At 56.3% G+C, this 15,437-nt stretch overlaps 5 protein-coding genes across 5 annotated transcripts; 2 read left to right on the top strand and 3 right to left on the bottom strand.

The window, feature by feature from the left end:
• Positions 1-77: 77 nt before the first annotated feature.
• CGCS363_v001380 (uncharacterized protein) lies at positions 78-1,404 on the bottom strand (the record flags this gene model as incomplete). The annotated part of the gene is made up of 3 exons (XM_036633229.1): positions 78-542; positions 601-1,236; positions 1,288-1,404. The coding sequence occupies 3 exons, from the start codon at positions 1,402-1,404 to the stop codon at positions 78-80; spliced, it is 1,218 nt and encodes a 405-aa protein (XP_036501277.1).
• Positions 1,405-3,377: 1,973 nt separating this feature from the next.
• CGCS363_v001379 (uncharacterized protein) lies at positions 3,378-4,691 on the top strand (the record flags this gene model as incomplete). Its single annotated transcript, XM_036633228.1, has 4 exons — positions 3,378-3,648; positions 3,699-4,087; positions 4,137-4,324; positions 4,382-4,691. 4 exons carry the CDS (start codon positions 3,378-3,380, stop codon positions 4,689-4,691), a joined length of 1,158 nt encoding a protein of 385 aa, XP_036501757.1.
• Positions 4,692-4,845: 154 nt separating this feature from the next.
• On the bottom strand, positions 4,846-6,281 carry CGCS363_v001378 (Satratoxin biosynthesis SC1 cluster protein 4; the record flags this gene model as incomplete). Its single annotated transcript, XM_036633227.1, has 5 exons — positions 4,846-5,342; positions 5,391-5,455; positions 5,504-5,945; positions 6,003-6,039; positions 6,111-6,281. The coding sequence occupies 5 exons, from the start codon at positions 6,279-6,281 to the stop codon at positions 4,846-4,848; spliced, it is 1,212 nt and encodes a 403-aa protein (XP_036501758.1).
• Positions 6,282-7,290: 1,009 nt separating this feature from the next.
• CGCS363_v001377 (uncharacterized protein) lies at positions 7,291-8,292 on the top strand (the record flags this gene model as incomplete). Its single annotated transcript, XM_036633226.1, has 2 exons — positions 7,291-7,764; positions 7,948-8,292. The coding sequence occupies 2 exons, from the start codon at positions 7,291-7,293 to the stop codon at positions 8,290-8,292; spliced, it is 819 nt and encodes a 272-aa protein (XP_036501759.1).
• Positions 8,293-12,358: 4,066 nt separating this feature from the next.
• Positions 12,359-15,124, bottom strand: STE11 (Serine/threonine-protein kinase STE11; the record flags this gene model as incomplete). Its single annotated transcript, XM_036633225.1, has 3 exons — positions 12,359-14,311; positions 14,423-14,650; positions 14,708-15,124. The coding sequence occupies 3 exons, from the start codon at positions 15,122-15,124 to the stop codon at positions 12,359-12,361; spliced, it is 2,598 nt and encodes an 865-aa protein (XP_036501996.1).
• Between the last annotated feature and the right edge of the window lie 313 nt (positions 15,125-15,437).

Genomic DNA, 15,437 nt, shown 5'->3' with positions numbered 1-15,437 from the left:
AATATGTACCCATTCAACTCCAGGCGCCGTTATATCAAATGTCTCTTTCCTATTTGTCAATCTCTGAAAAAATACCCTCACGCCTTGCAGGCGCTGTAGCTGTTCCACCCCGACGCCTGCTGCCACTCCGTCAGTGACTTGATCAACGTCGGGTCGATGTCCCTGTTCGCCTTGATGAAGATCGTCTCGAAGGGGTGCACGTTGGTCCCAAAGTATTTTCCGTTCCACAAAACATCGCCGTTTTGCGACGAGTCGCATTCGTCAATGTAGTTCTCGGACTTGTGGAACGCCGTCATCATCAAGTCTACTTTATACCCATTGTTCAGGAAGATGCTTGTCGCGCCAACCTCGGCGTGGACGGCGTGGTTCCAGTCGTTGTAGCAGCCAGCGAGGCCGACGGGGTCCTTCTCGTTGCCGAACTGGTCGCTGGCGTGTGAACTGGGCGGAGGGTTCAGGAGCAGGTCTATGCCAATTGAGTCCGTCGCCCAGATCATGGACTGCACGTGGAACCGAGGCCAGCAATTGGCGGTCATACCGACCAGCTGGAAAATGTCAGAACCGGGGTCGCATGCTACATAGAGATGAGAGGGGCTTGGTTACCTTGACTTTATCGGTGACACGATCCAGGTAGAGATCGCTCCAGCACGCCTGGGCCCAGTGAGGGAGGAACGGGCCGCGGACGCTCGCATTCAAGGTGATGAAGCGCTTGTACTTCTTGTAGAGATCACCCTCACGAAGAATCTCACCATAGGCGCCCAGATCGAAGCAGGTGTTGGGGCGTTTGACAACCCTGATGTTCTTCTTCTCGGGGATCTTGCTTTCCGCATTCGTCTCGCCGTTCAAGATGAAGACGAAATCAGCAGCATCGTGGAGACCTTGCTTGACAAAGTAGTCGAGGTTCTCAAGAGCGGCGGCGGATTCGGCGAAGGCGTAGAGAATCAGGGGCCTGTCTTTCGATGACGATGAACTGGACGGCGAGGAAGACTTGCTTGGGGCCTTGGCAGTCTCTTGGCTAGCTGGCTTGGAGCCGGCCTTGGCATCCGTCTTTGCCTTGTCTTCGTCTTCCTCATACCATGGCGGTAGAGTAACTTGCGGCGACGTGTCTGGGCGAGAGGCGTCCGGTCGCGGCTTCGAGTTGCCTGATGACGGGTGTTCGGGGACACTTGCAGGCTTACCTCCCGGGTTCACGTTGGGATTCTGAGCGGGAATGGCGGGCTGCGCGGGTTGTTCATGCGTCTAAGCACACCAGTCAGCGAGTTCCCGTCGGAAACGTGAGAAGAAACTCACGATGTGTGTCGGCGTCTTTGGATTAGTCGACGTAAATGTAGACAGCGTCCACAGGAAGATGAGGAACATCAGCAGCCCAACGGCGGTCTGCTTGTTGACCGGGAAGCTGTTACCCATGGCTCTGGCGCGGGTGGAGGTAGCTCGAGGGATTCGCAGGGACAGCTTTGGCGTGGACCTCGCCAGCTCGAGAGCTCGGAATCGATGCGATTCGTATGCGATTCGTATGCGATTCGTGGGCGATGCGACAGCCGATTATCCGGAGGAGCAGGTCAAGACGAGGCGCAAGAAAAAAGATGGAATAACCATCAGATGCTTCGAGCAACAGTGTGGGATGGCAATTGAAGGAAGAGGCAATGTGATCCGAAGTTCAAATGGGAGAGAGTTCTTGTCTTGTCGGAGGCCAGTCGCAACAAGACAAGGGAGCCCACGCCAGATTGGAGGCCAGGGAGCTCCATCTGGGTACGGACAGGATGGCGTGGCATGGTATGGGAGTTATTTAGGGAGAAGTGGGCTAGTCAGGGCTGGGTGATGGGAGGGATTTGGAGGGAAACGCAAGCAAGGAATGCGGGTTAGAGTTCGAGAACTTGTTAGAGACGGTCGAGTGTGGCTGAAGCTAGTGTTGCTGTCATGTCACTTCACCTTACTCTTGTCAGTGTCAGCGACGATGAAGTGACATGACACTGCCGTCCAAGCGCCGCATGGCACGGCAGGACGGGACGAGCATCTCACGTTGATGTCGTACACGGCGCTGTTGAAGATGAACTGCAGTGGCTGGCTGGATGGAGGCTCGGGGGGGAGGATCTACGATTCGGTGGATGCAGGCGGACGGGATGCACACTGGTGACACCACCATCCCTCGAATCGACGGCTAGGAACCGGGAGCCTGGACTCGTAAGAAGCCCACTGTCCACGTCCCCCCCTGTGGAACTCTCCGATCGGGCTGTCCAATCCAGCGCAGCGGTTCAGTCAGGCCTGGCAGCGTCCGCGTTGATGCCGGCCGGGCCTTTCCCCCCACACCCGGGACACTGACGCCGTGGCTTTCACATTGCTCATGGTGGTGGGTGCAGTTCGGCAGTCGGCAGACGGCACACGGAAGACGGCTTGGGAGACGGGCGAAGCTACAGTAGGTAGTCTTCTGCTGTCGTGAGGCTGGATGTCGTTGATATTGAAGTTGCCAGGTCATCGGTACTCGCATCCAACCCCCACGCGGCTCGCTTCAAGTCAAGGTCGTCATTGCATCAAATCTTGCCTTATCGGGGACTTTCTTTTCCCTCACACAGACGGACTTAGTACCTGATGTATCCGTAGGGGTTTGTTCCCTCGAATTCCCGCCTGCGCTGCAACCCCCTGCATGTCGTCCCTTGCATTCTGCACATGGCGATTGGTACGATATCGACCTGTGGCTACCTACCTTAGCTAAGTACCTGAGCTGAGGTATGCCGTACCACCTAATCATGTCGGTGCCAATGGCGCATGTCTCGGACGCTCGCTATCGGCCGTGCAATCTTTATCAGTCTTAGATGCGCCATCGCCTTCAAATAAACGTGCAGAATTGCACCGAGACTTTAACTGACTTTGGGCGGTGCATCTATCGCAATTGACTTTGGCAATCAACGCAAGGGTGGACTTGAGGAGAGACAGCAGCGCACGTCAATCCCGCTAGAGTTGACGACCGCCAAGCCAAGCAACTGCGACCTTTATTCGGACGGAGCATTGTTTGCCCATGACATGGGTGCTGTCTACTGCATAGTCGACCGCCAAGGGCTCAGTCTCGACCTCGCGACGGCCTCTGCTGCAACTGTCGCAACTGCCGATGGGACGGTGAACGATCAAGTTCAAGAAAGGACGTCGCAATGGTCGGGATTGTTGCAGAAACGTACGGTTGCTGACCCGGAACTGCCTTATCTGGAAATCGTGTTGGAAGGAGTCGCTATCTCGAGCGGGGGTTGCACCGAGTGGAGGTCCATCTCACCATCTCCAACAACACCATCCACGTAGTAGAAGAGAGGCCGAGCGCCATTGACAACATCACTTCCCAGTCCTGTTCAGCAGAATCTCTGCTCGACTTCCGATCTCACCTCTGAAACACCATGTCTTCTTCAATCACGATCCAGCCGCCACTGTCGCGACGAGGCCACGGTCCCGGCCTCATCATTCTGGTTGAGGCGGGAATCGACCTGGCCAAGCACGACAAGATTTTGGATCCTCCACCAGCGCAGAAATGGGCCGAGGAGGGCTACGCCGTGGCTCAAGTGGTCGTTGCTCCTGGACTCGCCAACATCCCCAACGACATCTCATCGGCCATTGCCCAATTGAAAGCGCTTGAGAGCTGTGATGACAAAGACAAATTTGGCGTCATTGGTGAGCCCTTCAATATCACATGACACCATCACCATCTGACCATCACGCAGCGTTCCTCGCCGACGAAAGACGGGTAGTTGCCGATGCCCTGGAGAGCCATTCTGAGATCAAGGCCGCCGTCTTCTTCAACTTTGCTCAAACCCTCAGCATTCCCACCCTGTCACACGCCTCAGGTCCCGATGGCGGCGGCACCAAACCTGCTGCCCCGTCCAAAACCTATCATTACCCATCAGCCGGCGATTTCTTCACCATTCCGAGCCATGGCAACTTCAATGCTAATGCTGCTGGTCTCGCCCACACGCGCACGTTGACCTTCCTCAAGCCCATCCTTGGGGGACCGTACTTCGATCTTGAAGCCGTGTGGGAGGAGCATACCCTGTTTGAATTTGGCGAGCGAAATGTTGACAAGACTATGGCCACCATGGTTGAGCAACCTTATGTGGGTGTCTTGTGTTCATGTGGCGATGACACCTGCTGACTGCGACGAGGTCAATCATATTCCCACACTCACCGGCGGCGTAGGCCGCGCCCGTCTCACCAACTTCTACACCAATCACTTCATCTTCAACAACCCAGAGGATACAGAGCTTGAGCTGGTGAGCCGTACGGTGGGCATTGATCGAGTGATTGATGAGTTTGTATTCAAGTGTACCCATGATAAGGTCATTGACTGGCTGTGAGCACACCCCGCCCCCCTTGCCAGGCTTCCATCGCTCAGTCTAACGTCTCTCAGACTTCCCGGAGTGCCGCCTACCGGCAAACATCTCTCTATCCCCTTCACAAGCGTCGTCAATGTCCGCGGCGACCATCTTCACCACGAGCATATCGCTTGGGACCAGGCGACGGCTTTGCGTCAGCTTGGACTGCTACCCGACTACCTCCCATTCCCGTACCAAATCAACGGCAGCGGTCCTTCGAGCGGTAAAAAGTTCGAGTATCGATTGCCAGTCGCCGGCGTGGAATCGGCTCACAAGCTCGTGGACGAGGGGGCAGTCGAGTCGAATGCCATGTTCGAGTACGGGACGAGAGAGGTCGATGCGTAGGTGTCGGGCTCAATGGGTCGGCTCAAAAGGTGCGGATCTTCAGTCACTCTCCTCGCGGCGGGTGGTCGCTGACTCTAACGATGAAGAATCTTTATTAGGTTTATTATGTTGTTCGGCTATTATCAATACAATCTTCTCATTAGCAACTCATGAGCTACGGTCGAGAGCCAAGACCCGAGGACGAGGCGCTTCTCGAGGAAGGCTGGTATTTTGACTCATTGTACTTCGACTGTTCCTCGCCCCATCGGACCTCTTGGTCAACCTTGATGCGGATGCCGCCCTTGAGTGACAGGTCGTCGTCGGAGCCAGAGTCGGGTAGGCCCTTACCACCTCGTTCAGATCGCCCCGTGACGCTCGTTGTTACGCCGTATTTGCCGTCCTCGGTGCCGAGACGCTTGAATCCTCTGTCGGCCGACTTGCCGCCGGTTCCTCCAATCGTCATGAGTTCCGTGGGCCCGCGGCTGCCCATCTTAGTCGCACGGCCGCCGCTGCGGCCACCGCTCTGGCCTCCGGAAAGGTTGTACTTGGTTGCGATGCTGCCGAATTGCGATGAAACCTTGACCATGAGCGGACGAAGGGTAGGCAGGCACGCGCTGATGACGCCGCAGGCGCACTCGACGACACACCACGTGCAGGCGGTAGCAAGGGTCCCTATTGATGTCAGGATAAGTAAAACACCGTAAGCGGCGAGCAACTCACATGTCGTGTCCGTCAACTGGAACTGCATAATCGTCGTGAAGCGGTAGATACTGGCGAACAGGACGCTGCTGATGTTAGACAAGTTTCTCCCACATTAAGACGCAGTTACTCACAATCCACCCAGCAGGAACATGAAGCACAGCGAGATGCGCTGCACCATGGTAACCTGCAGCCTCCATACCTCCTTGATAGGCAGGCAGAGAATGGCGACGTCCGTCAGGATGTTGGGGATGGCGTTTCCGATAAAGGACGCCTTGAGGTCGATACAGGTGCCGTCGATCCACGGCATGTACGCCTTCGCCACGGGCGTGCACTGGAACACGCAGACCAGGACGATCGAGATCCACCAGCCGATGGTGAGGAAGCCGAGAACCATGGCCGAGATCTTGAAGCCGCGAGACGGGAAGATACGACGGTACATCAGGAGCAGGGAGATCTTGATGAACATGACTGCCGTGACATAGATGCACTCAAAGGCCAGAAGCAGCTTGAGGAACTGCACCTGCTGGTCCAGAGAGAGAGTCGAGGCATGGCGCCCGAGACCTTGTGCAATCACTATGATGCGATGTGAGTCTGTATTCAACTTTTTTTTGTGTTTTGGCATCTGCTTACTGGCATAGTTGAGAGCACCCGCCATGAAGGTGACGATCTGTTTCTGACGTGTTAGTCTTTGCCCACGATACCACTACCACCGCCGCCATCACCACACCGAAAACGCACCAGTCCAACGACCATGAACCAGTCATCGAGGCCGTAGTGGAAGCCAACCGTCCATCGCGCCCAGAACCGCAGGCCAACAAACACCGTCGCGAGAACGAGCAGCGCCGTCGTGGTGCCGCTCAGCTCCGGCCCTCTATTCGCCAAGGGGTCTTCCACCGTAGTGTCGGCCATGGCGGCTGAAAGAAGAAAAGATGGAGACCGGAAGGACCGGCCAGAAGCAACAATCCAATATCTGAGCGTCCGATTACGAAGAATATATAAAACGAGTAAGATGAAAAGACAGGCGAATTCGACTCGAAAGGGAACAACTGGACCCGCGATGTGGGAGCAGCGCAGCGCCTACTCTAGAGTCCTTATACATAAACAACTTGTCGATTCCCCTGGCTGGGAAAAAAAAGTGGTAAGACAGAAACTGACTCGGCACTTGAGGGGCAACAACTTGCCGGGTAACAGCGACAGAAATGGTCGATTGGGGCCCTCAGAGGGGGCATGTAGCACTGCCAACTGGGGGGGTAGGTATCCAACGGCACATCAATATAACGGCGTCGTCGAGCCCTTGTCCATACCAGAGTGGCACCGTCACAACCCCGGTTCGACTAGCGATGCGTCTGATCGCAGCGACTATCACGGGAGTTCAGACAACGACCCCATAACCAATACTACGCCGTACCACGTTGCCATGCTCCATCGAGCAACCTCAATCGAGGCATCACCCTCCGTCCTGACATCTCCATTCGGGAAGGGGGGAGGGACTCTGGAGACATCATGGGATGGCGTGCCGTGCGAGGGCTCCTTGGCCGCGATATTGACGAGGTATCGGAGCTTGGTTCATGGAAGCAATATTTTCGACGAGGATAAAACCGCCCGAGTTCGTCGCTACCTCGTGGCATTTTGGTCTTCTCTCCTCACGCTCGGCGCCATTTAATCGATTTCCCCCCATCCTCGCCTCGTCTGTCAAGCTTGTTCTGGGCATCGCCCGTCGTCGCACAATTCCAACTTATACACACGTTCCTTACAACGGCCTCTGGCATCCCACCGGTCCTTACAAGTCCATCCTTTGGTACCCTCTTACCTTAATTTATACCACCTCGTTCAAGCATCGATCGGCAGTTGTTCGTCTGTGTGATCCCAGCCCTTGACAAAAGCACTCTATCCCCAACCAGAGAAACACACAGAAGAGATGTTCCCCAAGATCGCCAGCCTCCTCACCTCGGCCCTTGCGGTCTCCGCGGCCGTCCTGCCCCGTGCAGAGCTGCCCACCATCGTCTTCACCCCGGGTGCCTGGCACGGTCCGCAGTCCTTCGACCTCGTCCGCGCCGGCCTGACCCTCAAGGGCTACGAGTCTGAGGCCATCACCCTCCCCTCCGTCGGCGCCGAGCCCGCCACCGTCAGCCTCGACGAGGATGCCGCCGTCCTCCGCAGCACCCTCACCACCCTCGCCGACGCCGGCAAGCAGATCGTCCTCGTCGTCCACTCCTACGGCGGCATGGTCGGCGCCAACGCCGTCTCCGGCCTCGGCTACCAGCAGCGCGCCAACAACAGCGAGACGGGCGGTGTCATCATGATGGTCTACCTCGCCGCCTTCGCTGCCCCTACCTCCACCAGCCTGGTTGACATGCTCAGCGGCGAGTTCCTCCCCTGGATGAGAGCCGATGTAAGTAAATCTTTTGATACGTTTTCCCCCGCTCTCTCCTTCTTTGACATACGGGCCCCCTCTGCATCTGCATCTGTCACTGTTTTACACCCTTGCCTGGGCATATGCAACGTATCAGATGCAGAAAGCGGCTCTCGCTTGATATCAAAGACCACAGTCGACTAACACAGCACGTGTGAACAGGGTGACAAGGTCTACGCCGACACGCCCGAGACCATCTTCTACGCCGACGTCGACCCCGTCCTCAAGGCCAAGGCCATTGCTGAGCTCAGCTGGGAGTCCAAGCGTGTCTTCTCCGATGACGCCACCTACGAGCCCTGGAACGAGGGCATCGAGGTCATGTACTTCCACACCCAGCAGGACCAGGCCATCCCCCTCGCCACCCAGGAGGCCATGGCCGCCCAGTTCCCTGCCGGCTACACCACCTTCTACGCCAACACTTCCCACTCGCCCTTCCTGTCCCGCCCGGACCTCGTCATCGAGGGCGTCGAGCTGGCTGTCACCAACGGCCAGGCTAAGCTTGCCTAAGCCTTTCTCTCCGGAGGCGTGTTGTAGTAGTGTAGTTGAGATATGACCTGTCATGTGAACAATTTCGTGTCGAGGAGATTCTTCGGGGGTGTCCTCGACCTGATAAGTCATAGCCCCCTTATCCTTTTTTAGAGGAAAAAGAGTAGACAATCAAGACCTATTTCCTCAAACCATACTCGGTATCACCATTTGCCTGTGAAATCATGTGTTGTGTCGTTCGAGAATAGCTTCACTGGACCGGTTCCGGTCATCTCGCCGCCGTGTTAGGTACGAGAGAGTCCACCGGAAGTTGTCCGTAATCCGTAAGAGATCGCCGTTCCCCCAGGGCCCTGTCTTCTTTAACGGAGATCCGCGTGCGAAGCCTCCGGAAGCCCCTGCAGCTGCCTGGGGGGTCCCGGAACATGCGACGCGGCAGATACGCTTTCTTCTTTTCTCCCACAAGAGAAAGCTCCAATCCAGAGGCAACCGTTTGGGGGCAACTCGTCAAATATCTGCCCGAAAAGGGTCGCGTAGCCGACGAAAACACACGATGGGGGGCCAAATAACAGGCGATAATGTTGATAACGAGTCAAACGACTCATGAACGACAAGCCCAGAAGAGAAAACAAACAGAAAAAACCTCCGGATATCTGTGCACTGCGCAATCAATCTTTGGCCGGTACCCTACCGCCCACGTGCGCTATTGTCCCTTTTCTTCCAGCAACCAAAGATTACGAAAACAGCTTGACACCCCCCCGGCAATGGCATCAACGACCGTTGCGCGGCGCGCCGCACTCCACAGCGCTTCCCTCATGGCATTGTCTTCAGCGAAGGGTCCCCGGCCTTTCTCGTGTGGAGAACGTCAAGTGTTGTGGACTCAAAGGCCGATGGGAGACAGGAAAAAAGGGGGTGTTGACCAGTTTGACGGGTGGGAACCGATTGATTCCAGGCCTGCCGGAATTGAGTCCTTTTTGCTTAATTCTGCACCCTCCCCTCCCCCCCTTGTTGATGTGACACTGTCTCGTCTCTGCAACCACAAGCTCGTCTATCTAATTGTTTTGAGTTTGCTGCGACATGTCGTTGGAAGAAGGATGGCAAGTTTGTTTGGTTCGTCTAAAGGACGGGCCGGTACTTGGGAAACGCGCCAGACTCGGTTTGGGTGAGTGTGCGCGTGTTGGCTTGCGGGAGGATTTTCACGCGCCAGACGCGAAGGAGAAAGGTCTCCGCGGGGGGGAGACCGCGGCGTTCCTCCCGGTGTGCATCGCGCATCCTCCTGCATTTGCCGATTTCCATTGCATGCACCAACCGGATACAGTGCCCTTTGTGCCTGGCCTTCTGCGCCTTCTGTGCGTTATTCCATTTGGCAGCAAACCGAGCTACGCCGTAACCGGTAATCGGAGGTCCGGGCGTACGTCTCCACACCACCGGGCCCCGTTCTCCCCGGCCGTCTCGGCGCGCCGTCCTTTTTGCACTACTGCACAGGACGAAGACGGAAACGCATTCCCGAGCCATGAGGTTTGCATGAACGGTACGGAATTACGCGCTGGGTCTAGAGTCATCACGAGATCGTCTGTGTGTTTTCCTACAAGCCTATGAGGGGTTTTCTTTTACTGTTGTTATTGAAGAAAGTGTCGCCCCCCCCATTCGTGGCTACCTGCTGCGCGGCATATTGCGTGCGTTGCCTGCGTAAGGTAGTGTTGCATTGGCTCTCGGACGCTCAGGATCCACCACCGCCGCCCATCATCGCCCGGCGCCCGCGATACGAAAAGACTGTTAGAGAGATCTAGAACGCTGTCTATAGTACCCTCACAGAGAGTCCACAGTGGTTTTCGGGAGGGACCTATATCAGCGTCACTGTTCAGGTGAGTGAGGCGGGAACAATACTATCTCAGTTCGGACATTGTGGCAGGCAAGCCAGCCGCAGATTGCGAACGTTGAAAGAGGCGAAGCCAAACGAAACGTTAAAAAAAAAGGCTCTTAAGACTTAAACCCCTAAAACGACAGCGAAGAAACCGACCGACCGACGGAGTTGAAGCGAGCCACATCCCGCGGGTAAATTAGACTTGATCAAATTAAACTTTCACGTCAACAAACATGACAACTGGAGATCCCCCAAACCTTCAACGTCGGTTTTCGAACATGTCAGGCTCTCTGGCGAACTTGGCACTCCCAGGTCTAGCGCAGGACGCAATCGTTTCACCAACAACTGCAATCCAACACCGGTTTGGGACCCTGGGCCCTGAGCCTCCCCCCAGTCTTTCTCTCTCTGGGCAAGGGGGCAGCCCCCCACCAACGGCCCCCATAGTATCGTCGCGCTCTTTAGCCCTTATCGGTGGCACAATTACGGATAGGCAATAGGCATCTCGAACTCATCGCCCGCGGAGGAGCAAGGAACGGCCTCAGAGAAAAACTTGGCCTTGTCAAATCTCCTATGACGTGAACTATCCTCTGACAGGTATCTTGACAGGACGATCTCGTTTCATCGCGGGTGGTCCCCGGGACGCCGGCGGCGGGTTCGTCCGCTGGACCGTTGCGCGGTTTGTTCGTGTTGGCGTTGGTGGCTTCCAAGTTCCGCCCGTCTCTCGAAGTCAAATCTCTGGAGAAGCCTTGAAGCTTTTCTGCTGATCGTCATCTTGACTCGTGGTGGTGGCCGAACCGCGGTTCCAATCCTTCTAGAAGCGGTTTTCCCTCATGAGGTCCTCTCAGTCCCCGCGTACCCGTCACATGCATCTAGATCGATCCATGACTGTTCCTCACTGATCAAGCCGAAAAAGTGATAAAGAAAGAACCGCGTCGCCAGCTTCTGTAGAATGTAACACAACAACTCACTTACGCTCGCTGCAACTCGTAACGAAACGCCCACGCCCGACCAGATCGCCGCCATCAAATCTCTGCAGCGGTGAGTTTCAACGCACGCCCGGAACGCCACTGCCGTCCCGTCCCTCTCCCTCGCCCAAGAGAAGCCCTCTAATTCCCGTCGGCGAATGGGCTCCCGGCGGAAACAGTACGGCGCAGCAACAGTAGCAGCAGCAGGCGAGCATTAGCAATCAGCCAGCAGGGCGAGACGGAGAAAGGCCTCTGCAGGTTGTCGGGGGTGGTAAGTCCCCACTCGCCGAGCGCAGATCTGTATTTTAAAAAAGGGAACACACACAAAAACACCGCGCCTCCCGGACCTACGAATAGGTTGCGGTTGGTCAAGGCCGCAAGATGAGCGGAGAAAGCCCAATGGCGAGGCGGAAGATTATCAAACGTTTGATAAAAAAGCGAGAGGCATCGAAACAATTGGATAGAATGCTCGCGGCCTGGGGGGCTAAGCATCGGTGCCTCGGTATGAGCATGAAGATGGCGAACGCGTCACTGAAAGGCCCCCACGGACCACATCGCGGGCGAAGAAAGGCTGAAATGTCTGCCCAGGATCTTATACATCCTATATTGTTATTGCCAAAAGCTGAACGAGCTGCGTCGATATTGACCGGGCCTGGGAGATGAGCTGGAACGTGCTCTGTGAGAAACAACGTGGTCAGTGATGTGCTTAGTAACGAGGGTCCCGGTTTTGTACAATCTCTCGGCTGAACGCGAGCTCCTCGCGTCGCGACGTTGACCATATCTGATCATAGGCGGATCAGTTCATTGTCGTCGGGCCTGGCCGAGGTAGCATTGTCAGGTCGAGTAGACGACGCTCAAGAGTCATGTTGTGGGTGTGTGATATAGCTGATTTGAGGTTCATTACTCTCTTCTGTCTGAATTCATTCGTCGTCGAGATATTATTATACACTCTTATACTTCGTGCCCTGGAGGGTTTTCCCTTGAAATGCCAAAGCTTTGCCCCTTATTTCGCCAGCCCATGCGTGATATAAAGAAAAAAAAGGTCCAACCACGTCCATACTTTATCGTCGGGTCCTCCCAGCGGCCACTCGCACGTGCAAAGACAGTTGACTGGCTCATCCTGGTATATATGCCCCGACTCGGGCGGGGTGGGTTTTCAGATCGTTAGGAAATAGGTACAAAACGGCCTGTGTCAAGTGTCTTGATGGACACGAGACCACAGTCCAAAGAAGCGAAGGGGTATCGTCTGCGTGGCCACGTTTTATGTGATGGGCGTAAGGAAGGGACTAAGCATGAGCTCGTCCGCACTCGGGCGCAGGTTGTGGTCGATTTCGAAAGTTTGTGAAAGGAATGTCTTGGCGTCATCGGACGCGTGATCCGGGATCGTGGGTGCAGCCTTGCCACCGCCAATCTTGAAGATGGCTTGTAGCTGACTGCAGTCGGGGTAAGGGTGGGTGCCTGTCATCATCTCGACGACCAGGCAGCCGAGAGACCAGATGTCGGCCTTGCGGGTGTAGGATGTCTGCTTCACAACCTCAGGCGCCATCCAGAAGACAGACCCTTGAAGCGAGGGGCGGTGCTTGTTGTTGTTGGCACCGCTCAGGATGTTGGACGCCTCAAGCTTCTTGGAGATACCGAAATCGGAAATCTTGATAGTACCCTTGTTGTCGACAAGGATGTTGGCACCCTTGATGTCTCTGTGAATGATGTCCCGGTTGTGAAGGTACGACAGTCCAGTGAGAATCTGGCGGACGAAGCTACGGACAAGAGGCTCGGGCAGGGCGCCGTATGAGTTGAGCATCGTCTGCACTGAGCCTCCGGGAACGTACTCGAGGAAAATATTGAGGTATTCCGACGACGAGCTGCATCCAAGGTATTGAACAATATTCGGGTGTCTCAGATCGCGGAGCAGACTGATTTCCCGCTTAAGGGCCTCAATCATGCTCTTCTTGCGTGCGTCGTTTTGGCTGTTGGCACCAGGGGCAGGAGCCTCGACTTGCTTCACAGCCAGCAGCTCACCGGTCACGGCATGAAGTGCGAGGTAGACGCAGCCGAAAGAACCCTGGCCGATCATGGCTCCCTTCATCCACTTGTCGTCGGACCAGGATTCTCCCGCGAGGAAGCTCTCGAGCTCCTCGTCTGCGTCTTCCCCATCTTCGTTGAGGGCTTGTGTGAGATCCTTGAGAGACCCAGATCCGGTCGAGCCATCGGCATCAAAATAGCTCCGCCTTGTGACGTTGCCTTCGGGGTCGGTTACGCTTAGAGCCGCAGCGCTGGCACCGTCGGAGCTGTCGGCAAAGGAGACGTATGACTTGCGGTTTGGCTCCACCGGAGACTCCTCCTGAAGGGTGTCGAGCATGGAAGAGGCAACCGAGTCGCGGAAGGCATGCGTGACACGCAGACCAGACCGCGGCTTGGACATGTTGTTCGATGCATTAAGCCAGCTGTCGGCGATGGTGGGAATTGGAGGGGCGTCTTGGATGCTGGACGCGAAGCTGAGGTTGCTGGCCACGCTGAGTCGACTGTTGACCTTGCTCAAACGTGTTGACCTTCTCATAGACAAGCGAGCGGTGCGGTCAATCTCCTCCCTGGGGTGGTCAGGGAAGTAGGATGTGAGGTCGGAAGCGATGAGCTCGCTTGGAGGTCGCAGACCGCCAAATGACCGCAGAATACCCTTGTTCCTCCGCGGACCCGCCGATCTAGGGCCGTCGTTGGATGCAGGTCGCTCGAGTTCCTTAGCGGTGTTGTACACGTTCCGCTCCCGGTCACGGAAGGACACGGGCGAAAGAGGGCTTTGTAGTTCATCGTTCCATCTCTCGCCGAGAAGCTTTTGCACCTTCATCTGACTTCTCTTATCGACCGTCTCAAGGGCGCGGCTGTGGTTCTGCTGGGCCTCCTCGATAGCAATGCCCGCCGCCCTCTCGAGCTCGGGCATCCCAGGCTCGCCAGCAGGCACGCGGCGTAGGATCAAACGGTTTCGCTCAGGTCGTTTTTGGTCCTTGATGATGCGCCACAGCTCTGTGTCGCCCAGCCGTCTGCACTGGTTGGGGTCCGGCTCGATGCCAGCCAGGACCCAGAAACAGTAATTCCTCTCATGGTCCTCTCTCAGAGCAAACTTCCTTAGGGTAACTCGCATGACCTCCTCGCAGGTGTTGCAATCGGCAATCTTGACGACCTTGGTGACGCCTCCTGTTGAAATGACGCGGATGACGTCCTGATTCTGCGGTAAGCCAGCCATCAGTGAACCATCCATACTGGAGTTGTTCCTCGTATGGGAAGTTACCAATCGGCCGGTTGAGGGGACGGACGCCCCGGCGGTACTCACATAGCCGGGGCTTTGGCCATACCGTGGACGCAGAGGGCGGATGGCGTCGGAGCCGGGCAGTGGCGAGGTAGGTCGGGAAGACGAGGTGTCGCCGATGGGCAAAGAGTCGTACTGTCTCGAGTAGCGCTTGTTCATGGAAGGCGTCGGCATGGTGCGGGCACTGGATGCGGACGGCCGCGGAGAGCCGCCCGAGGACGGGGTGTACTGCTCGAGGCCCCCAAACGAATCCTTGAGAACGGTTAGACGGTCGCTACAGGTCACGATGCACACTGGTGGTGGCCTTACCCTATTCCGCTTCTTCTGGTTTGCGTACGCCTTGGTCCTCAACTTCTTAATTCCAAGAAAAAGGCGAACGCGGTCGCCGACTTTTTCGATACCCATTTCCTTGAGGACATCCTTGTCAAGCTCGAGGAGGTTCTCGCCGTTGATGTGGTTCTTGCGGAAGAGCTTCTCGTACTCGCCACACTTGACGCTGCGGAGGTAGTCGCATACCTTCTCCTCATCCCAGTTCTTGACAGCGTCGGGACCGTCGCTCTCTGAAAATTCGGACTCTGTGGGACTGGCGTAGGAGGTTGTCTGGTTCGGGATCGTGGGTGCGCGTCTCGAAGGCGGCATACCGCCGGTCGAGACGCTGGACACCATGGGGTTGTTGGTGTTCAGGGGCGCCGGGAAGGCGGCGGTCTTGGGGGCTAGCATTGCCATCTTTTGGGTATTTCGAAGTTGCTGGTGATCATTGACCGGGTTCGAAAAGGCTTGTCGTGGTGGTTTCGCGCGGGGGTTGTCTCAGCTGCCTCTCTCCTGGAGCGCGTCGTGCCGAGAGAGGATTCCTTGAAGCGGGTGGCCGAGACAGTAGACGGGATGGCGGGCCGGGATGGGGTGATGTTCGGCTCTCTCTCGAGGAATGTTGGTTATGGTGAAAGACGGATGGTCGGTTGCTGGCGAAGGGAATGCTGGCCGTTCTCTCACTACCGGACCGCGAAGGTCTGGATTTGCTGTCTCGTACAGCAGAAGGGGA

This window comes from Colletotrichum siamense (genome assembly GCF_013390195.1).
Source record: "Colletotrichum siamense strain Cg363 chromosome Unknown KSG_Cg363_contig01, whole genome shotgun sequence".
Lineage (NCBI taxonomy): Eukaryota > Fungi > Ascomycota > Sordariomycetes > Glomerellales > Glomerellaceae > Colletotrichum > Colletotrichum siamense.
This window is presented reverse-complemented; position numbering and strand designations above follow the sequence as displayed.